At 52.3% G+C, this 23,231-nt stretch overlaps 1 protein-coding gene across 1 annotated transcript in view; it reads right to left on the bottom strand.

Annotated features, from left to right (window-relative positions):
- Positions 1-23,231, bottom strand: part of EPS8L2 (EPS8 like 2) — a 47,280-nt gene that overhangs the window by 18,274 nt on the left and 5,775 nt on the right. The window contains exons 2-3 of the mRNA XM_051776977.1: positions 11,932-11,996; positions 10,754-10,809 (exon numbers count right to left, since the gene is read on the bottom strand). Coding sequence (XP_051632937.1) covers positions 10,754-10,809; positions 11,932-11,975 — 100 coding nt within the window. The 5' untranslated portion in view covers positions 11,976-11,996. The remainder of the gene's footprint in view (positions 1-10,753; positions 10,810-11,931; positions 11,997-23,231) is intronic.

Genomic DNA, 23,231 nt, shown 5'->3' with positions numbered 1-23,231 from the left:
AGTAAAGAGCAATTAGGGGAAAAATTGCTTAGTATTCCGTGAGGCTATTGAACATAATCCTCCTGGAACTGACCCTGCCAGCTCTTACTCGCTGTTTAATTGGCCTTTGGCCAGGAATTCCTTTAAATTGCTTGAATGGTAGAGGAGGAACTATCCAGGCCCAGAGTGATCTGGGAGCATCCAAACTGGAAACATCCTCCTGGCCAGCAGAGGACATCCTTGGGTTTTAAAGAAGTATATGTTCATCTGAATTTCTCTGTGGTTCACTCAAAGCTCTCCTTAATACCTTCTCAGGGATTTGGCTTCTCTCTTGTTCTCCCCTTTTCTCTGAGCACAGAACACGTGGCCTCATTTAACAAATTTCACATTAAAGAGGCTGCTTCCTAGAAAATGTCTGTCCTGATAGGAACTCATTCCATCACTTTCCAAATGTATTAAAACCAGGAGCTTTTGGTGAAGAGGTGAGTTGACAGGAGTCAACATGTATTCCAGGCACTGCCTGCCAGGATTCCTGCAAATGCCCCTGTGTTTGACGTACAGCTTCGTGCCTGGATTTGTCCTGCCTAGAACAGGCTGGGATTTCCAGCCAGCCCATCTAGCCCCTGGAATGCTCCCATTCCAGCTTTCTTTGATTTAGCTCACATCTAGTGGGAATTTGGCGTTTCTTTGGCTGTCCTAAAATCGGAGTTGGGATCAGGGCCTGGGACACATGCAGGGGCAGCATGTTTTCCCTTTGGGTCTCACCTTGGCACTGTGAGCCTTTCCTCCACATTCCCCCTGTATCTGTTACACTTTCATTTCTCCTTGCCTTCCATGGGAGATGAGCAAGGATCAGCTCTGGCTCCACAGGCATTGCCAGCAGGTGTCTCTCTGGAACAGGCACTGCCTTTCCATGGGATCTGCCTGGGGGATTTCCCCTCTCACCTTGGCTGGCTGAAAAGAGCTTTTACACGGAGCCCCTCTTGGCCCTCTTCCGAAGCCACAGGGCTGAGCAGTGGTGGCAATCCTGCCAATGGCTGCAGGAGTGTGCTGAGCACCCACAGACACCCCACACATGCTGGAAAGAGATGCCTGCTCTACCCAGGGTGGACAGACACTGGATTCAAGCTGATTGCTAAAGCTTTTTAGCACTTTTCTAGCACTTTAAGGCTGGTGTGTGCCACGAGCTTGGCAGGACATGTGAGTACTTCACACCTCGTGTCTCTGTGGCTGAAAACACAACAGTGTTTTGCTCTGTGGCTGATTCCTGATAGCCCTGGAGTGGTGGCTGTTCCAGAGCAGAAGTGGTTTGTTGGTGGGAATGCTGGTTCATTGGTGGGAAAGCTGACAGAGGGATACTGGAGACTGCAGGTCTCTGAGCCAGGGTCTCCTACACCACCAGCACCGACTCAGAGGTGGAGTGAAGACAGTTCAGGGGGAAAGGCCTCGGACACCCAGCCCAGCTCCCTGCTCAGCCATTCCAGAGTGACCTTGAATAAAAGAATTAACATTGCAGCACAGCCACTTCCCACCTCGGGCTCGCAGGGAAGGCTCAGTGGCATTTTCTGTTTGCTGGGGGCTTTAATTGCAGTCTGTCCTACTTGGAATGTGGGGCAAGGTCTGGGGTAGGGCACAGGCAGCGCATCCCGCAGGGATTCGGGGCTGATGTGAGGCACTTTTCTTCTCTCAGTAACCTCAATTTCCTGCCCAGGCATTTCTCGTGTAAATAGATGACACTGATGGAAATGAGAGCACTGCACCCGTGTGGGATGGAGGCAGATCTGGAGTTTAAGGCATCCCTTAAAAGGCATCCCTTTTTTTAAAGGGAGTGGAAAAGGCTGAAGTGGGTGGTCTGGAAACAAAGGGGGTTTATATTAGGGCAGGCAAATGTCTCCAGCCCTGAGAGGAAGGGTTGGAGCTGCACTGGGAGCTGCTGGTCCGTGAGGAAGGGAAGGAATACCAGGGGGATGAGGTTTCCAGAGAGAGGCTAGTGCAGATCTGTGTTCCAGGTAGGAAAACAGCCCCTGGAGCTGCAGCAGTGGTCAGGGCTGCAGCTTGTTGCCCTTGGACTCTCTGGGATCCCCTCCAATGCCTTTGGCCCTTCCTCCAAACTCAAAGAAGCTGCACATGTCCCGGTCAAGGGAGATCTCAGCATGAATCTCTGAGAAAATATTTGGAGAAGCCCTTGGAAATTTTGGGGACTGGCCAAAACCTCAAAACTCTGCATAGCCCAACTTTCCATCACCTGCCCTTGGTGACTGCAGAGAGCAAAGGCCCCTTTAGCCCTTTGCAGCCTTTTTCAGACAGTAGCAAGCCCAGGGACAGGGAGAAATGCAGATGTTTCCCCTCCCTCTGTTGATTTTCCCTGGGGGAATTTCTGCATTACCTCCGAGAGTCGCAGAACTAGAACAAAGTGCCTCTATTTTGTCTCATCATGTCATTCAAGTGACGTCCCAGAATCTGCCCAGGGCAAGAAATGGGGTGTTACTGCATATTCTCTTTCCTGTCCCTTTCCTTAAGAAGTCTGCTTGTTCCTTCTCCTGAAATCCCTTCTGTCTCCTTGGCTTCTACCTGGCCCCCACACCCATGGAAACTTTTATTTTTGTGTTTCCTCCTGGCAAATGAAACCACGAGGTCTGGAACCAGCCCGGCTTTCCGGGGACAGCAGGGTGCCAAAACACTGAAATCTCCTTTCCTAGTGCTTAGTTTTGATTGAAACACAGGAAGAATTAAAGATCCAGGCTGCAGATCACAACAGAGTCAGTCTTGGGCCACAGCTATCCGGGGAGCGTGGGTGCTTTAAAGGAAAAGAGGGGGTTGGGGTTTATTTACTCAAAGCTGCAGAGCTTTCCATGATGCATCTTTATTAGTCTTTGCTTAAATCTGGCTCTGGTTGGGCTGGGCTAATACTGATACACTTTAGGAAGGAATTCTTCCCTGTGAGGGGGGTGAGGCCCTGGCACAGGTTACCCAGGGAAGCTGTAGCTGCCCCATCCCTGGAAGTGTCCAAGGCCAGGTTGGACGGGGCTTGGAGCAACCCGGGCTAGTGGAAGGTGTCCCTGCCCATGGTGGGGGTGGGACTGGATGGGCTTGAAGGTCCCTTCCAACCCAAACCATTCTGGAATCCTGTGAGTGATGCCTGCAGGGAGATCTGTGACTGACTCTTGGATCAAGGGGGATCCTTTGCCTTGCACAGGGGAACTCCCCCAGCCAGAAAGGCTTCAGGAGGAGAGTCACCTGTCCCATGTGCTTCCCCGCTGCCCTTCTGCACAGCCCTGTCCTCATCTGCTGGATGCTGGATGGAGGGACTCTGGCTCAGCAGCAGGAACCAACTTCCTCCTGGTTCATCCAACACCTCACCCGGGACACTTGGCATTTCTACAGCTCCTGCAATGGGCACCTCAGGTGTTATCCCACCCTCCACCTGCCCGGGAGGCAGAGAATTCCATAATCCCCATGTGATAAATGAGCATTGCAGGAATACAGGGAACACTTCCCCCAGATTAGCTCAGCCCCAACCTGCAGCTCTGTGTATGTCCTGTGTGACCTTCAGAGGCTGTGGCAGTGCAGGACTGTGGGTAGGACACAGGCAAAGGGCAAGGAGAGCTCCAGGGCTGTGGCACCAGTCCAGCAAACATCCCAAGGTGATAGAGCTGGCCCACAGCGACCACCACTGGCCTTTTTCCTTCTGTCTGCCAAGAGAGCCAAAGAGATGGGAAAACAATACGGCTTTGTCCTGTCCTTCTGGTGTCTTGCTTGGGGATCCTGGAAGGTGCTGTGATCTACTGTGGCCTGAGGAGCAGTTGTGCTGATCCCAGACATTTACTGTACAAATGGCATGGGTGATCCAGAAAGTTCTGAATGCCTTGAGCATGGATAACACACTGGACATGCACACCCTCATTGTCTCATCTCTTGCCTCTCAGGATCTGGCCCAGTGATCCCTAAGACAGTCCTTTGAGGAGGAAAAACTCCTATAAATGGTTCTTTAATGGAATTCACTTCAGTCCTCTCCTAACCAGGTGGTTTTACTCTTGCCTCACACCCAGAGGTGTGGGGAAAATGGCAAAGAATGTTATCTATCACCAGTATCCTACAGATAAACAGGGCGGTGGGAATGGTGTTTCCCACTGGCACTGGTGAGGAAATGGGAAAAGCTCAGACCACTGCAGGGGTACAGGGTGGATTTTACCTGAGGGCTCAAAACAGTGCTGGGCTGAAATCCCGATGATGAGGCTAAAATCTTGTCTGGAAAGGAGAGTGCCCTGTTTGGCTTTGTGTTAAGGAGCGGGAGGGATGAAAGAGAGGAATAAATAAGGAAGAGAGGCAGGATCGATGCAAGTGCACACGGGGTTATCGGCTTGGTCCAGGAAGCCAAACCACGTCTTTAGAGCCAAGGTCCCTCCCCATTTCTGTGCAACACCTTTTTTGCAGGGACTGTGGCTGTGAACACTCCCTTCAAGTGAGCACAAGAGATCAACTAGTGGGATAAACTGCCCATGGGACCAGCTTGGAGCTGGGATAATTGGTTGAGGTCTCTGAGCATGCTGAGCAGTGCCAAGGAGGGCAGGAGCAGGCTGGTCTCTCTCCAAACCAGAGGGCACAGTGTCCCCAGTACAATGTGCCAGTGGGACCAGGGGTGGGAGAAGGGGAGGTTGTAGGAGTTGGACACCCAGTGGTGTACCTGGAATATCCACAGCGGGGAACATCTGCCTGGGGAGGAGGGAAAAAGGCTCCTCTGGACTCAGCTTACCCAGGGAGTGTCCTGGGGCTGCACTGACCTGCTGGGGGTTACAGGCTGCTACAGGCAGGATGCCAAAGCTCAGTGCAACGTTGCATCTCCTTCCATCCCTTTCCATCCTGACCTGCTCTAAACAAAAACTCCCCTGTGCGGGGCCAGGGTCAGCTGTGGGGTAAACAGGTGTCTCTAACAAACACAGGCAGCTACAGCAGAGCTGCAGGGCCTTCTCCTCCCCTCCATGCACATTCTTCTCTGCTTAATTAGTTTTATCACACAGGATCCTCCCTGATCCTCCCTATCCCTCCCCATATTTGTTTCCAGCCGTTGCTGGGCAGAAGGCACAGCAGAAAACAGGGGGATGGACAAGTTTGGAGCAGTCTGTGAGGAATCAGAGAGGTATTGGATTTGTTTTCCTTGGCAGTGCCACACCAAGGACCTCTCCTCCATTCCCTGCATCACACTGCCGACCTCCCCAGCCTCCACATCCATTGGAGCAGCCTAAAGGAAGTCCTGGCTGTGCCTCCTAAAGCTTGCCAGTTCTTTCTGTTATGTTATCCAGCTGTGCACAGGCTGTTTATTGTAACCTGCCAGCATGGCATGAGATGGGCTGTGCCAACCAGCAGGTCAGGGCCAGCCTCCAGGGCCAGATGTGGTGGTCTGAGCACAGCTCTACAGAGCACAGCTCTGGGATCTGCCAGGCTCCTGCTTCCTCACCAGGTAGGAGGATGGGATGCTCCAGGTTGCACAGGGTTAGTGAAGGATCTGGTTTTGGGTCCTGCACAGACCTGCTGTGCCTGAGCTCCAGGCAGGGAAGCATTTGCAGGTCCTGCCTTGCTGCTTCCCTGTTCCCCAGGGCCAGCATGGGGAGAGCTCCATTTTGGAATATCTTTGCAGCTTAGGAAGCATCAAGCTCTCTGGGTGTGCTGTTACATCTGGAGCTGGTCTCTACTGGTGGCTGTGGCACTGGGAATCTCTGCCTGGGGCAGCTGTCACTCCTGGCTGGTGTGTGAGGACAGCTCTGGAAGCTCTGGGAGTGAATGACCCGGCTCTCCTGGAGGTGTGAATGGGCTGTGGCAGCAGGGAGCATGAGCCAGGTGCCACAGGGCTGAATTCCTACTCCACACGCTTCCTATTTGCACAGCTCAGGCCCAGTGCTCACATTCCTGGTTTATTAGCTGAAGACACAACCCACTCCAGGAGAGCAAACAAAAACCTGACCCAGCTCCCGGGTTGTGCAAGGACTGAGCACATGAGGAACAGTGTGGGTTTGTGTCCAGCACGGCCGTGCTGCTCGAGCAGGATCAGCGGGGGATTGAGGAGCGGCGGGGGAGGCTCGTGGGGAGGGATGTTCCTTCTTGCCTTTACAACCAGAGCTGGGAGAAATCTGCCAAATTATTTTTCATCAAACAACCCAAAGTGGTGTTTTCTGAACTTCCCGTAGCTGGTAACGACATTTTTTGAATGTCAGAATACAATAAGTAAGATTGGGGGAACCTAGATTAATTTGCTTTACTTGGGGATCAAAAAAATTCATAATGAAAAGTTGGTAGTTTTTTGGTTTTGTTTGTTTGTTTGTTTTCATTGTTATTAAGTACCACAGCTTTTTTTCCCAAGGTAATTGGGCACATCCAAAATACCACTTCCATTTAGGAAAATGTTCCTTTGAGTAAGCTCTGAGCAAGCTCTGAGCAGTTACTCCATCCAAGGAGAAAACTTGCGCTCAACAGTTTTGAAGTGGCAAAGAAAAAAGGTTCCCTGGAGATGCTGAGCAGTGTCAGAGGTGGCAGATCCCTCCCCACAGCATCCCTGTCACTAACTGCCATCCCAAATTCCCAGCCAACAGCACCCAGAGCAGTGCCTGCCCCTCCCAGTAGCTCCAGTCAGGGCTGAGCTGAGCCAATGTGTTCCCTGTCTTACCCACCACTGGGGTTTGACCTGCAGGGACCAACAGGAATGTTGGCTTCTGATTTTTCTTCCAGCCCTGTTTCCAGTTGGAGTATTAAATGTCCAAGGCTTTGAATAAAGGGGTCACCCACACAGCAGCGTCGGAGGGGAGCCGGGTAATCTGAACCTGGAATCTCTTGTGGGAAAGGGACCTGAAGAAAGGAGCTGAAGTGGCCCTGAGGGAGCAGTGCAGGAGGACAAGGGACTTATTCAGGGCTGGCAGTGGAGATGAGGAATTAATGGCCTAGGCAAGAAGGCTGGATCTTTGCTGGACCTCAGGCTTTCTCTCCAGTGAGATGAAAGCTTTAAAGACATGATGCTGAGTGGCACCATTCCGGTGCAGGCCTTGTTGGGAGACAAGGGGGTCTGTGGAGACTTCCAAGAGTCATTTTGTGACCACTGAACATAATTTACTCCTTCTCTGTCGGTGTGTTCTGCCTAGCCAGGGCCAAGCAGCCTCCTGTGGAGCCTCTCTGCCTGTGGCTCCCCAGGGAGATGATCCCTGTCCAGGGCCAGGCTGGGCAGGAAGTGGCTCCTCTCTTTGTGCTGGTGCCCCGTGTCCTGTTACGGCGCCGAGGCCTGGCTTGGGTTACGGGGGTGCAGTGTCAAGTGGCCGCACCTCAGCGCCGCGCTCCGCAGCCTCACTCAGCCTCCACAGTCCCTCTTCCAGCCCTGTGCCCTGTCGGGTTCTGGTCTGTCCCACAAAGGAGTGTATTGAGCATGGAGCAGGCAGGGGCCTGATCTCACAGGTTTTCCTGAGGTGCAGCTGAGCACTGCAGGGACAGATGGAACCAAACAGAAAAACTGCTGCTTCCCACAGCCCCCCGAGAAATCACTGTCACATCAAACTGCCCTGGGCTCAGTAGCTTCTCCTGGCTGTGCTGCCTGATCCTTCTGGGCAGCCAGCACTGTCTGAGCAGCTGTGGGAGCAGTTGAGGGCACACCTGCAGGAGCTCACCTGAGACCCCTCTCTAAGGGGTGGCAGTGGCTTTGCTGCTGTGGGGAGCACTGGGCAGAAGCACTTCCTGCCATCCCCTCCTGTGGGCTCTGCCCCAGCCATGCTGGTTTCCCCCCCAGGCTTTCATCCAGGCTGAGCAGAGCCCGTAAGCCGAGAAGCCGCCTAAATTATTTATGGGGTGCATTAACATTTATTCAGCCGCTGGCTGTGCAGGGAGGAAGGTGGCAACTTGATAGGTGCCAGCCATTCCCCTGCTGCCAGCTGAGCTGGGGCTCAGCTCCTGCAGCCACAGACCTTTCCAGAATGTGGAGCTGAACAAATGGGATGCTGTTTTGCTAAGGGGGGAGGAAAGGATGAGTGTCCTGCTCCTCTGAGAGCCAGGAAACACCACTGAGGGTGGCTGACCAGTTAGAAAGTGTATCCAGCTCTGGTAGGGATAGAGCCAGGGGAGGGTATCTCGGGCATTTAAGCCAATTTCTTTGCAGAATTCCCTTTGGTTTTCTCTCCCTATCCCTCTGTGCTCACCACAGTGAAGAAGACGTGGTGGTGGGCAATGTACTTAGTGACCAAGGCAATTTCAGCAGGCCAAGGGTGACACCAGGGCCATGAGCCTGTGTCCTGTGAGGACCTTCACACTATGTCCTGGAGCCCCCAGGGCAACCCCCCACCTTCATCACCCAGTTGCCTTTCTGTGCACAGCCTTGAGCTGCTGCTCTGCTCCAGCCTCACCACCCTGATTTTAAATATCCCTCTCCAGGGTCTCACCTGAGGTGGGTTTAATATTCCCAATAAGCCCCTGTTGATCCCGGGGACACCTTGGCCCTCAGGTAACACTGTGTACCTGCATTTGGCACCCCTGTCACGTTAGGCCAGCAGCGTTGTAGAAAAAACATCTTTGGAAAGCTAAACCCAAGGCCTTGTTCACCAAGAAATAATATTTAGACCCCTGTGTGCATTGGAGCATCTGTGGTCATTACCCAGCAAGTTTTGAATGCAGTGGATGCCTGTGTGCTGGGAATCTGGGAGTCACTGCACTCATTTCTTGGAGGTCTGGCAGTGTACAGACTGAGGGTCCAGCCTGATTGCACTGGAGAAAAATGGGAATATGGAAAGTCTTGTCAGCTCCAAACGTCCCTAAGCAGCATCATAATCACATAATGAAGGCCAGCTCGGCTTGGTGTGATTTGTTTCATTATAAAACATAATTCTCCCTGGAATTTTAGTTCTTGCCTGCCCTCTACCCCCAAATGTGCCAGCTCACAGCAGAAATTAATGCTGGGGGAGGGAGGATCCGAGTGGGAAGGGGACCAAGACATTTAAATATTGTTTTGCACGTGCTGAGTGCCCTTTCCTGAACTAAGGGGTGGGCTTCCAGTGCTGCCAAGCAAAATCCCTCTGGATATGCTCGTGCAGGAGCTGAGCCGGCCAACAGCCTCAGATCTGTGCAGGGAATGCCTGCAGGGCTTGTTCTGTGCTCCAGCAGAGGCAGGGAAATAATAGGCAGCTGCTTTACTCCTCTTGAGGATTTGGCCCAGGGACGTACAGTCCTCATTTAAAGTTTGCTGGAATTTGGTCAGAGAGGTCCCAACCCTGGTGAAATTTGCTTTTGGGGTGTGTTCATGCGAAAAAATGTAAAAGATGGAATTCTGTGTTGAAAAGTGCTTATTTGAGAGCTGTGTTTGTTCTAAAGGCAGTCTGTCAGCCTTTCCCCTGGCCGGTTTTTGTGGCAGAGCCATCCTGGGGTGCTCCCTGCTCCCTGTGCCATGGCACCATCAGCCTTGGGCTCAGCGTTAGATCCTGCCCTGGAACCCTGTCAGCTCAGAGCCCTGGGCCCCTGCCCCCATGGGTGCCAACCCACACACCTGCATGGCTCCACCACCACTGTCAGCTCCTGGCTTCGTTTTTACACCCCTCTGTACTCCTGTTTACATGGAAACCACAGGCCTGCCCCTGGGGGGATGTGCCGGAGTTTCAGTGCACAGCCGAAGGAATGATGCCCTTGGAGGCAGGAGGAGTTTGTCTGAACTGGCAGTCCTGTGTGCACTCAAAATTTCCACACCTCATCATCTTGCTTCTTTATCATGTGTCCTTCCATCTCCCCCACTTGGCACCTGCCCATCCTGCAGCATCCAGGGCAGCCCAAATTTCTGCTCTACCCGTATCCCTATGTTTCATTCATTGGCAGCTAATTGAAGTTAGTTACCAATGGCTTTGTTTAACACTAAGTGCAGCCCCTGCCATCCCACTTCTCCCCAGTGAGATAAGTCACTTGTGGGACACTGCTCCAGGCTACTCCACTTGGATAAACCTTCAGCCAAAACCCTATGGCAACCAAAGTCACTTCTCAGGGACAAACAAACCACCTTGGCAGCTCATAGCTGCTGAGGGTGATTTCTAATCAAATAGATCTCCAAGGAGAAACACACACATCCTGTTCATTCCCAATGAAACATCAACCGTGTAAATCCCAGCTCTCGAGAGGAAGAGTTTGCAGGCTCAGACTCCCCAAGAGCTGCGAGCGTTCCCCCAGACAACTCCTGTCTTCCCAGGGAATAACTGAAGGAGGTGATTTCTCACAAGACTTTCTGCTTGTTCAGCCCACCCCACAGGCCAAATCTTCCCCTGGGGAACATTGAAAGAGCTGCTCAGACCAAGACTAACTGTTTTTGGTACGTAAATGTTCTCTGTGGTGGTTTGTGAACAAGCTGCCTCTTGGGCTGTGCACAAACACCCATCCTACCCATTCCCTGCACTTCCAAAGAGCCAAAGGGCACCGGAGTTTTCATGGTTCACTGAGTAGTTAGAAGAGGATAATCATTAACCTGCTGAGGACAGTCTTTCTTTTGTGAGGTCCTTTATCAGGGGATCTTGCTAACAGACCTGGGGAGGATCTGGATGGGGGAAGCAGTGTTCTGTTCCCACAAAATCTCAGCTGTCCCCAGTGCGGGAGGTGTTGGCACAGACATAAGATGTGTTTTTGCCGCCAGGTCAGGCCAGCCTGTCATGTATGGAGCTCTGGATTCATGTGGCTTTGGTCGAGTTCCAGCCTAGAACTCCCCAACAGCCCGTCCAGCTCTCCAGAGGTGCCTTTGCTATAGGAAACTTGGGATGTGTTTGTGGACACAACTCACCGTACAGGTCCTTCGCGCTCAGCTTGGAGGCTCCGTCAGCTTTGCCCATGCTGCCACTGGAAAAGGAGGAGGGTACAAATCAACCATCAGCTCCCAAATCTTTTTAACATCAGCTTTCACACAGCAGCTCTGCAGCTGTCCCAGAGGGACCAGCCCTTCCTTTCCTCCCCATCACATCCATTGGATGTGGTACATCTCCGAATTACCAGGGAGAGCATTTCCTCGTGGACTGTGCCGGCTCTCCTTGTGCAACCCTACCTGTTATCCACACCACGGGGACATGTCACTGAGCCCTGCACTGGAAACAGGAGATGGAGCAGCCCAGCCAGGCCTGTCCCACTAGAGTTACCTGCACACAGTGTCCTGGGAAGGACAGTGCTTCCAGAGGGGCTGCTTTAAGGACCCCAGCTCCCAGTGTGCCATAAGGGAAGTTGTTCCAGGGAACAGCCCAGGTAAATGGAGATCCCTCTGTGTTATGCCTGAGTACCCCTGAACCTGAGGCAGTGTAAGAGCCAAGATCATGATCCCTTCTGAATGGACCTGTTGGAGATGTACCCCTTTGAAGGCAGGTGCTCAGGTATAGAACATATCCCATGTAAAAATGTGGGAGGACAGAACTCTGTGCAAACAGCTGGATTTTGGGGTGTCAGGTCCCTAAGCACCACCATGTAGGGCCATCCCCGTGCCTGGGTCATGGGTAGGACTGAGCAGCCAGGAAATAACAGCGTTTCCTCTGGCAGAGGAGGATCCAAGCAGGATCTGAGGTGCTGTGGACAGGCTGTCTGGCACGGAGCAGTAGCCTGTGGGTGCACAGGGGCACCTTCTCCTCTGTCACCATGTCCCCTTGAGGGCAGACAGCAATTCATGGTGCTCTTACACTGTGCAGGAAGGAGGGAGAGACCTGGTGGCTGTGGCTCCACTGGGAAGCTGCCCTGGGCTGCTGTAGCCCCAAGGCTGAAGGTGGAGAGGCTTCTGGTGTCCCTCTCCTCTCTCCACCTGATGTGGCCTTATCAAACCACAGCACACAGAGCAGGTGATGTGTGAGGCAGGGCCAGGGTCTGAGGTGCCCAGGAAGGGTGAAACAAACACCAGGGATTTTGGGGACAAGCGCGAGCACTTGGAGCATCCCCTGATGGTAGGAAGGAGTGGTGGAGGAAGCCCACCATGGAGATCCTTACTTGGATGAGCTGGGGTTGCTGCTGAGGGATCCCTTGTGACTCATGTTGCTTCACAGGCCAGGCAACTGCAGCAGAAGCAGAAGAGACAGTGTCAGTGGTTATAAAACAGGCTGTCAGGTGATTTATCCCTGTGCATCCTGCCCTTCCTGCTCTGAGCTGGGGTCTCTGAGCAGATGGAGCAGTCAGGTGAGCACAGGGGGGTTCCCTCCTGCTCCCAGACACCTCTCCTTGCTGTGACCTGGGCTGGAGGTGACATATCTCAGGATGCTTTCTCAAAACCTATTTCCTCTTCTCGCTCTTGCCCATCCCTTCCAGGCACACCCCAAATCGGTGGCATTCCAGCACGTCTTTCCCCAGCAGTGCTGCCCTGCCTGAGGTTTAACAGGGACTGAGGTGACCTTTGCCTTCCCAGCGTGTCCCTGTGCCCGTGTGCTCGTGGCTGTGTGTCCTGAGTCATTTGTCATGCCTAGAGTGCCATTCGCTTCGCTTTTGTTATGTGGTAATTTTAAGCTCTACACCAGCTGTTCAAGTATCTTTATGAGGGGATTACCCACATAAAGAAAAGTGGAATAACTGAATGCTGCTCCACTGGCAGCACAAGGATGGAGGAAATTGGGTTGAGGTGGCTGAGTGCTTGGTGAGGGGCGGACAGGCTCAGTTCAGATTTTTTTCCTCCTCTTTCAGATGAGAATCATAAATAATGTGGGAGAAGATGTGAGAGAGATCCAGGCACTGCTCTGACAGCAGAACTGCAAGGGGCGGGGGGGGGGAAGGGGAAAACAAGATATAAAAAATCTCAGGAAATACTTTGTATTGGCATCCAAGATCTTCACCTCTGCTCCAGTGTGTGAGCTGAAGGGAAGCCAAGGCAAAGTCTGAAAGGTTTCTTAGTTCACTTCAGGAAAGCTCAGGGGCACCTCTGTGCCTGGGTTGGACCCTGCTCACCTCCTGATAAGTTTGTCAGAAATCAAAGGTTTCTTTAAAATACTCGTTGTTGGCTTGAAGGAAGAAGTTGCTCAATGTCCTCAACGGGATTTCCTGTGAGGGGACCTCTGAGTGTGCTTGGCATGTGCTAGGGGCTGCCCTGACAGCTATGGGCAGGCAGTGGAGCTTCCTCTCAAGGCTTGGTCTTCACTGGATTTAGGCTAAAGTGTGTGTAATCCCCAGGGAATACTTTGGAGTCATCCCTGCCACCTGGGATTTCCCCTCTGCTGCAGGGCTTGTTGTATCATCAGCAGACCTGCCCTAGATTCCTTACGTATCCGTTTTTATTCCGTGTGTTGGAAACACTCATTTGTGGTATTTTGCTCCATGTGTTTCACCCTGAGGTGAGGGCAGAGACAGTTTTCTCACTGATCTTATCAGCCCTGCCAGAGGGATGTGTTTATGGAGATGTAGCTCTGCAGGTGAAGCTGCACACAGAGTGTACGGAGAACCCTGGCACATTTTGGGCTCGGCCTCACAACTCGCAGCCTCTTTACTGTCCCAGTAACCCTCCTAAGCACTGAGGCACTGCTAGAAATGACTCTCACGTGCATTTTGGAGCAAGTATATTCTTCCTTTTTCATCTCTCTTGTGGTCAATGCTGAAGTCCCTACACACACTTATATACAGGTCTAAATTCTTATTCACCTTAGAATAGAAACTTGGTGTTCTGCCAACCCCTCTGAGTGTAATAAAACCCATCCCTGTGCCCAAGCTTGGGTACCTGTGAATTTTTCCTCCCTTAATAGCTGTCTACTGGTTTCCTTTTACAGTCCTCAAACTGTTCCTATCTCCCAGATCTCCGTGTGCATTAGCATAAGGTACCTGGAAAAGGGAACTTGTGCTCTTAAAAACCCCACTCTGCTCTGTTTCCTCTGCACCACCCAATCACTTGAGTCCAACAGCTGATGATAGATGGGAATGTTTCTGCATGTTAATGTCATATTTCTGGCTCCCTTTCACTTACTGCCCCAGGGCTGTGTCCATAATGGACTGAAATCCAGGTTACTCCAGCAGGAATGTGGCACCGACTGTGGCCCATGGAGCTCACAGCAGGTCCCAGGCCCCAGCTAGGAAGCAACAGGAGGAACCAGGGATGCAGCCATGGTCACCCTGGTTTTTGCTTCTCCTTCCCAAGCTCTGTTCAAAAGAAAAACTGGGATCTGCTCTTGGAGAGGCCCATCTGGCAGTGGCAGAGGGTCCTGCTCAGCTTTGTGGGTGAAGCAGGACCAGCCCTAAAATGAGGCAATTCTTCATCTCATGGTGGTCAATAAAGTACTGATGGGATAAGCTGGGCTCCCCTGATGAAGGCAGGATAAGCTAGCCTGGAAGGTTGTCCTCCCTTCCAGGGTGCCTGTGTCCCGAAGAGGCCATGGAACTAGAAGCAGTGTAAATGGCTGCCCAGCCAGCACGTCCTTATCGTGCTGGGCTCCCTTTTCTCTGGTTTTTCCTGCTGTTTTGCTGCCTTGCCCTTTGCCCGGCTCTGCCTGCTGTGCTCAGGGCCAGGGCTGTGCCCAGGCTGTGGGACTTACGGAGGGTGTGGTGTGTGCTGGCCAAGTTAAACCAGGCCAGAGCCTCGTGCCAGAGCTTTTAATTCAGCGTAAATTACCTGATATTAATTGACTTCGAGCTGGAAGACTGGGAGGGGGAAGGGCACGTTTCTAAGGGCTTGGAGACTTTATAATGAGTTTGCTAAATCAAGAGACAACTGGGCTTGAGGAAGGTGAGGGAGGGGCTGAGAGCACTTCCCCTTCAGTGCGGGCAGAGCCAAAGATGGGAGAGATGAAGCTGTGGGGTAGTGGCTGGCGTTCCCCAGGTTCCCTCTCCCCATGGGAGCATCCCCAAGAGCTCCCACAGGCTGCAGCCTCTTCCAGATGTTGTCTTCTCCCTGCCCTGATTAGAGTGTTCCGATCTCCCTCTTATCTCCCAGCAGGTGTGGCTGCTCCCTCCTCCCCCAGCGGGGTGACGGCAGGGCGGGAAGAGAGAGGCAGATTTTGCCGTGCAATGTGCGGCTGTGCCGGCGTCATCTTTGACTCAGACTCAGCAAATCCAGTTTTGGGACCATCACCTGCCCTTCTGCTGGTGCAGGGCAGTGTTTGTGTGTGTCACCTGGCAAGGCAGCTCACTGTTGCACAGTGTGGAATGGGATAGGGACTCCAGGAGCTCAGGTGGGCTCACATTCTGGTCGCTTCTACTGGAGCGACTACAGGGAAGTACAACTGCACGGCTAAAGCCTGGCACTGTGATCTGTCCCGGGACAGGCAATCCCAGAGGGAATTAGGGAGGCCAGCACAACTCAGTGCTGAAGGACATGGAGGTGAGTGAAGTCATCTTGTACTTTAAAGCACAGGAAACCTCACTCCCTGACTTTCCGGCCACTCTTATCCTTGGAGGTCAAATATCCTCCCGAAGACACGCGGAGCCGTGACGGGAGCCTGGCATTGTCTGTGCTGCACTTCTGTGCTTTTATAGCAAATGGATGCTGGCCATGCATTGTTTGGACTTTCCCTGAGTCTCTTTGAAGAGGGAACTGTGACATTGATCCCTCTTCTCCAAGGGTGGGGAAGCTCTTTGGGAGGGGAAAGACTAATATCTCTTTCTCCTCTTTGGGCTGATTTCTGCTATTGTTGTACTTTATTAGGTATAGTTGTCTCTTATCTGCTGTGGTCAGACATTTCTGTTCTTATAGGACATGGAAAGAACATGAAAAATTCTGGATTTGGGTAAAAACCGGACAACTTGAAAATGTGAAATACTAGTGGGTTTTTTAGGGCTATTATTATTATCATCACTGCTAATAACAGCAGCATCTGGTGTCTGTGAGTGCTTTTCTTGATGGGTCTAAGACCTTCAAGACTGAGATTGGGTTTGTTGGTATCAGAGAATATTAGGAAGTGATTGTAGCAGCAGGGGAAGTGCTGCTCAAAACACTACAGCTTTTGCTGGAACAGAATTAAAATATGGTGAAACCCCCAAACCCTTAAGCTAAGTGACCTAGGAGGAATAGCAAGTTTTTCCAAGCATGCTGTAACCCAGTTCTAACAGACCTTGTCTGTGTTTCCATCAGTCATCCCATGGAAATCTGCCTGGGGTGACAGGACTTCCGAATTCCCATGTCAGCCACGGGGAAGGGAGTCTCTGCACCCAGAGATTCTGGGGCTTGGGCAGAGGTGAGATACACGTGATGAAAACGTCCTCCCGGGGTGAGGGGTCCGATAGGAGGCGGGTGCTGCTCTCCGTGAGTGTGTCCCGACCCCGAGGGATGGGCCAGGCAGGAATGCTGGACTGGCAACAGCCTGGGGAGTAACATAAAGCTCAGGGAGCAACATGAGCTGGGCACCACACGATGTTATCTTTTACACTTCCCAGGCCAACAAAGTGCTGTCTGTTAGGGCTGCTGGGTGTTTCCATCTGGGAATGTTGTGCTGGAGTAAGCTGTTTGATGGGCTGTGCTGCGAAGTTCAGGCTGCTGAGACTCACAGGAGAGCAGAGGGAGCACTGGCACCCTGATACCCTGGTCCATGTGTCCTGCACTGTCCCTGCTCCAGACAGCCCCCCCAGCCCTGGGAGTATCCCACTGCCTCCCACAATCTGTCCTGCTCGCTGGGATGGTATGGAAGGATCTGGCAGGTTGGGAAGGCCACAGTCCACTAACAAAACAGCCCTGTGTGCTCAGGGCTGCTCATGTCATACCAAGAGTCCTAAATTCACACAAACTAGTTTAGATCTCTAAAAGTCCTTGTGAGATGGACCCTGGGGGTCTGTGATTGACCTGAGAACTTCACATGGGTCCCTGGTCCAGCCTCCTAACGATGGAACCACCCTGCTCCTGCTTTTAGTTGCTTGTGGAGCGTGTGGAGCTGCAGGGTGTGCGTGGCACGTCCCACGTTACAGCAGTGACAGTCACCAGGTATGACCTGCCAGGGGTCTGGCAGGAACGCTCCCTGCTCTGCACATCGGATTTTTCACATTGTGGAGATTCTCCAAAGACAAGCACCTGTATAAATATAGCCCAGCCCAACAGGTCTGGGCAGAGAGGAACCAAGTGTTCCTCAACCTCCGTGGGAGAAGTGGCAGCAGCTCTTTTGGACTGAGGCACCTCAGACCTACAGCCACCCTTGGCCCAGCTTTGGTGGACACTGACCACCTTTGTTTGAGTCCCCTCTGGATTTACTGTTGGACCCCAAGGGGCTGAAATGGAGCCTTTGGAGCTCGGAAACATAAACTGGCACCACGGAGCAAAGTGCCAATATTGACAAACTCCTGATGGGAGATTCACAGAGAACCTAGAGAGAGCATGGGCAGGCACCCCGTGCCCCCCCAAACACACACCCTTGTGTGTCCATAGGTGATCCACAGAGAGACCCTGGAGACCCTCAGTGCCCACAGGCTGGAGTGGGAGAGGAAGGTGCTGAACCAAAAACTAGGAGCTTTTACACTCCTGCCAGAAAGTAAAACCTTCCTCCCGGAACTACAACCAAAAGCAAGTCTAGACAGTGCCCTGCTTTATAAATACCCAGGGAAAATGCACAAACAGCCACAGTCTCCAAGATCTTGGGAAAAAACTGGAAGCTGACTCCACCACCCCTTGGAAAGAGTTGTTTTCAGAGTCCCCGTGCTGAGTCACAGCTCCTGGATTTACGCTTTTCCTCTCTGTTGGAGGAATTCCGCAGAGGCTGGGTGGAGGGAAAACAGGGAGCAGGTTTGGGCTTGCTGTGTGTCCTGCCAGGGGTTCCAAGGTGAGCATTATCCACGCTTGGGCTGCAGTTTAGAAAGCTGGAGAGCCAGGCCCAGAAATAGTGTGTTAAATATTAATGGATGCTTTTGGAAAATGGAAGGAGACAGATGAGTGTTCCTCGTATAAAAGCTCATTAAATGGTTAAATTAAAAGACCCCAGTTCAAAACTACCTGACTGGGAGAAAGTGTCACATGAGTCACTTGTACTCCCCAGGAACAAAACCCAGCATGACTGTGGTGGGTTGACCAGCCAGACCCAATGCAATGACACGTTCCCTCGGCTTCCCGGGAAGAGAGGAGAGTTGTGAGGAATTTTGTAGCTGTTTTCCTCTGTCCTGTTTTTATTTTGTACCCACACCTTCTGTGAGCTAAGCCTGTCCCTGGCACCACCCAGCTCCTGGGAGGTGGGAGCCAAAGAGCTGTGGGAGGCTGGAGCTGGCTGTGGGACTGTCTGGGCAGGACGTGAGGGACCTGTGGGTGTAGCACGCCTGGTACCCAGAAAGTTTGCTGAAGAAAACACTGGAAGAAAGGTGGTTGTCATGCTGAAGGTTTCTCTGCCCTGTGTCCTTATTCACCCCACACCCCAAAAATGATCCCAAGTCCTGTCCTGGAGCTGTGCTCTGGGCAGTGGATCACTGGGAGCGAGGGGGTTAGAGCTGGGATTTTTAGAAGTGCTAAGGATTGAAAGGGAGCCTTTTTCATTGCTCTGGGTAGAAATCAGCACTCGGACATCAGGCCAGTAAAAACAGGGAGTGACTCTGCCTGTGTGTGTCATACTCCAGAGCAGGATGGGTAACAGCCCCAGCCCAGCCTGGAGGAGGGCATTGAATTGCCTCTGTGTTCAGGAAAACACCAAAATCCTGTGTGTAACCTCTGTGTGTTCGTGTCCCTGGCTGCAGGCACCAGAACTGTTCCTCATGTGCACCTCCTGTATAGCTGGAATATTTCTCTGAGGTTTTTTCCAAGCCTGAAGGCATTTGTGGAACAGCTGGGAGGGTCGGTGAAAGGCTGGCACCAGTGGGGATTGTGGACTCCCCATCCCTGGGAGTGTCCAAGGCCAGGTTGGACGGGGCTCGGGGCAACCTGGGCTAGTGGAAGGTGTCCCTGCCCATGGCAGGGGGTGGGACTGGATGGGCTTTAAGGTCCCTTCCAACCCAAACCATTCCAGATTCTAGGAGGACAGGCTTGAGCTGGGATGGAGTTGTGAGGGTTCCTGCTGCTTCCTGCAGTGCTGTCACAGCTCTGATGGAGACAAGCACAGCAAAGGGGTGTTTTTCATGGTGGGATTTCAAGGACCAAAGCTCAGGGCTGTCACATCCTTGCTGAAAGGTGGTGTCCTGTTGACCAAAGCACCCACAGCAAAATTGCTTCTTCCAGAAGCTTCAAGGCTGCCTGGTCCAACACGGACCGTGCTGATAACCCCGGGGTGGTCCTGGTTCATCCCAGTGGGGATCAATCATTTCTGCCCAGGTGTGGGTGTACAGGTGCAAGAGCTTGGCCTTGCTGTCAGCACTGCTTTCAGTTAATCACTCAAGTGCCTTAATTGTCCATTAAATCCTTGCTTTAATGTGTAAGTACAGGGTGCCCTCCCTCCCCTCAGTCCTGGGCAATCCCTACGAGCCAGCCTCAGCATTCCTGCTTCCTCTCCTCTTTTATGGGACCTGTAATCCTAACAGAGAAATTTGGCAGGTGGATTCATTTTCCACATTAATTCCCAACCTGTAGCCCCAGGCAGGCTGTGATCCACCTGACCATCCCTGCCTGGCTACTGCCAGCCCCAACTGGGCTGCAGTGCTTCAAGGAGGGATGGATGGGAGATATGGTTGGTCCCTCACCCTCTCAAGAGGGGCACAGGGAGTGTTGCTTGTCAGTGGACTCCCCCATCCTGACTGGTTTGTGAGCAAATGGAGGTGTTGAGATCCATGGGACCTTTCCACCACCTCCTGCTAAAGGCAGGGCATTTGTGGTCACTCCCTGAAATGCTGATTCACTTCCCTGGCAGAAACTCAGGCATGTAGCAGAGCAGCCACTGTGCCAGGAGCTTTTCTCCATCAGAGATTTTCTCCATCAGAGAAAAGCTGTTCTTGGGCTCAGAGCCACTCTGGGGCCACGTTTAGCTTCAGTTTGCCTCCAGCATGGTCAGCTCGGAGTCTCTGGGGTTGCAGTCAGATGATGATTGGTAAATCTGAACCAAGAAACTGGTAAATCTGAACTAAAAGTCCTTCTCTCCCTGTGTAGGAAGGTCACAGCATCCTATCTTTCCCCATAGAAAGGGAGAAGGCAGCATCTCCCTCTGCCTATTCCCTTTCCAAATCTCTGCCTACAGCAGTTGGGGCTTGGGAAACAGCAATATTTTTCATTTCCTGCTGTAAAACTCACCCTGGGCTTTTTGCTGGGATGGTGGGGCAGAAGTTTTGAGGGAGGAGAGTCATCTCTTAAAAATCTCATTTGATGTTTAAGGCTTTTGCAGCCTTTTTTAGGCTAATCATGACAACATTCATTGCCATCTCTTCCCATCCCATTTTGTGCTTCCTACTCATATCCTGTCTGTATATTTTTGGCCATTTGTAACAATTCATTGGAGCTAAAACTTGGCACATGGGAGCTGGGCTCCAAGTGTCACTGCAGGAAAGCAGGCTGACACCAGTTTAACCAGCTCAGTGGTGGCCCCCAGAAATGTGTTGGGGTTCAGGTCAGCTTTTGGTGTGACAGCAGCACTTTGGCATTTTTAGCAGTAGTCTAATGTAGCTTTTTCCTTCTGTGGTTGGTATTTTCATATATGTCTCATGGTAGATAAAATTTTGTATGGAAAAAATGGTGAATTATCCCTTCCCAGTCGCCTGTGAAAGGCAGAAATGGGAGTTTTGCTGTCCATCATTTATTTGTTTTACCTTCAAAACGCTGAGATTTTTGGATTCTCACAGGAACCATAATGTTCAGTGCTGGGGCAAAACATGTTCTGTTGTACAATACTTAACTAAACTCTCACACCTAGCTGGGGGAAGCCCTGCTCTGCTTTTGGGGTCAGAAGACAAGATGCACAGTCACAGGAAATCACTGGGTTGATTTCTGATGTTTGGGCTTTTAGTGAAGCTGTGGGTGAGGCCACGGGAGGGTTTTGCAGCCTGAACATCCAGTTACCCATTAACCAGAACAGTCCCTGGAGAGATCATTCCAAAACCAAAATAAAACCCATTCCCTTTGCCCTTTGTTTCGTACAGAATAGAAGGATGTGTGAGGCTGGGTTTATCAAAATAATTCACATGGCAGTTTCTAATCTTGCGGTGCAGAAATGTTTTAACAATCTTGCCACAAAATAATTAATCTCCTCCGAGGGCGAGGAGGAAAAGGCACAATTGGTCCCTGCAGGGTCTGGGATGGGAGTGTGAGCTGGGCTAGGGGGCACCGGAGTGATTCCAGGGCTGGGAAGGGAGAGATGAGTTTCCTGCAGTGCCCCAAGGAGGAAAGGTTTCACTGGGCACTCCTGCGTGGCCCCAGGGCTTTCCAGTGCCACAGAGCTAGAGCTGTGCAGGGGGACCCAAGGAGATGCTCTCTGCTGTGGGAGCCTCAGCCCTGGGCAGCAGGTTTGCCCAGAGAGGTTGTGCTGCCTCGTTCTTGGAGATTTTCAAGAACAGCTGGAGGGAACTGTGCAGCCTGCTCTGATTGCAGAGCTGACCCTGCCTGGGGTTGGACTGGAGACCCCCTGAGACCTTGTGATCCTCAGAGGAGACGGGCAAGGAGCAAGAAAGCCCTTTCTGCCACGTGGGCAAGGTGTGCTTGCAAGGATCAGGGTATGGGCACATGGTGGTGCCCACACAGGCCACGTGGATGCTCCTGCAGCCAAAGGAGAGCCGAGGTGGTGCTTTCCACAGCCTGGGCTTAAAACCACTGAGCTCTCCTCGCTGGCCTGTCTTTAGAGTCTGATCCTTAAATGAGCCACAGGTTTATGGGTCACCTTTGGAGCAGGAGAAGGTTGGCAGAAGCAGGGTTGTGCCTAAACATGCACATTGGAGAACCTGGCATATTCTGGGAAGGTTGTTCTGAAGAAAGGGGCAGGTGGCCCCGAGAGCTCAGGAATATCCATGGTTTTGGGAAGGACAAAGTGCTGTTCCTGGTGCTCCTGAGTCCTACCTGGGGGCTGCTGCTGAGCTCATGGATGTCTTGAGCTACCCAAGTTGTCCTTTAGCTCGAGTTGTCGAGGGCAGGATTCCAAGATGAGGACCTGAGTGCCCATCACCAGCCCAGGAGTGGAGCATGGCCACTGTGAGCAGAGTCCTGGCAGCTGCAGGCACCTGGCAAGGATGGATCCCACTGGAGTCAGCTCCAGGGAAACAGCAGGGACTGCTGAGTGTGGTGGCAGCCCGGGTCTCCCCCACAGCCTTCTCCTTTGACTCCTTCTCACCTTTGACTGTTTGCTCACCAGGTCTTGGCAGGCAGGGAGCAGGGAGCAGGAGTGTCTCCAGGCTCATGCCAGGTGTGGAGCAGATGTTCTGGGACCTGTCTGGTCTAGTTTCCATGTGGCAGGGCTTTGACTGCTCGGATGGTTTCAGTTCTCACTTCCTGGGCACAGCGTTTCCTTTTGCGGAGCAGTCACAGGGGCTGGAGCTCCTCTCCTCCCTTCCATCCTCTCTTGTGCTCAGAGGAGCCAGAAGCAGCTGCCTGGACATGGGGTGGTCCATCACCCCTCCCATCACCTGCCCTCAGTTCCTGTTCAGGGGCAGGTTTGGATCACACACACGGCTGCAGCACATGTGGATCCCAGAGGAGAGGCCAAGACAGCGCAGGAGCATAGGAAGCCTCTCTGCACAGTTCCCCAGCCTCCAGCAGTGGGGGTGAAGAGCTCTCAGTACCCTTTGTCACCCCTGAATTTCTCCAGCTGCATTTGACCAGGCTGTTAAACTCTGGCCCATCCTGAATGGCCTGTGGCAGGGTGCTCCACGCTCTGCTCTGCGTGGTGTTCTCAGCCACCTCCTTTTGTTCCTGCCATACTTGCCAGCTGCTGGTTTTGTGGGATGCCCCCAGCTCTGTCAGCAGGAAGCAACTGTTCCCTCATTCCGTGTCTCCGTGCCACAGGTTCTATCTCAGATCTCAAGGAGAGCAGCACCTCAGTGTCCCTCTCCCAGGCTGAAGAGCATTGGAATTTCCATAACTGAAGTCACAGACACAGGGGCTCTTCCTGCTTTGATTTTAAGCTCAGAGCAGCTGCAGCAGTGGGAAGAGGTGCTTCCATGGCAAGAGATTGCTCAGGCAGCCGATGGCCTGACCACACCTTGGGTGTTACCTGCACAGCTCTGGTACATTTGCTCTCAATTTATCCTGCTGAACCTGCTCCTGCCTTGCTCTGTGCAGCAGCTCCTCTGACGGAGCCGCAACTTTTCTGCCTTTTTTTTTAGCTACTGAAACTTTATCAACTTATTTTCCAAGCAGCAGCAACTCAGAATAAACCTGACAGTCCTGGAGTTAACCCTGAGAGCCTTTCATGTCACTTTTACACTCCTGCCCTGCCCCTTCTATTGCAAAACAGGAGGAAAATAATCCAACCCCCCATTTTCTCTGTGTTTTTCACATTCAGCCTGCT

The sequence above is a fragment of the Manacus candei genome, unplaced genomic scaffold (assembly GCF_025592945.1).
Source record: "Manacus candei isolate 608988 ecotype Guabito, Panama unplaced genomic scaffold, ASM2559294v1 h1tg000009l, whole genome shotgun sequence".
In the NCBI taxonomy this organism is placed as follows: Eukaryota; Metazoa; Chordata; class Aves; order Passeriformes; family Pipridae; genus Manacus; species Manacus candei.
The sequence above is the reverse complement of the archived record's forward strand: the minus strand, read 5'-3'. Positions and strand labels throughout refer to the sequence as shown.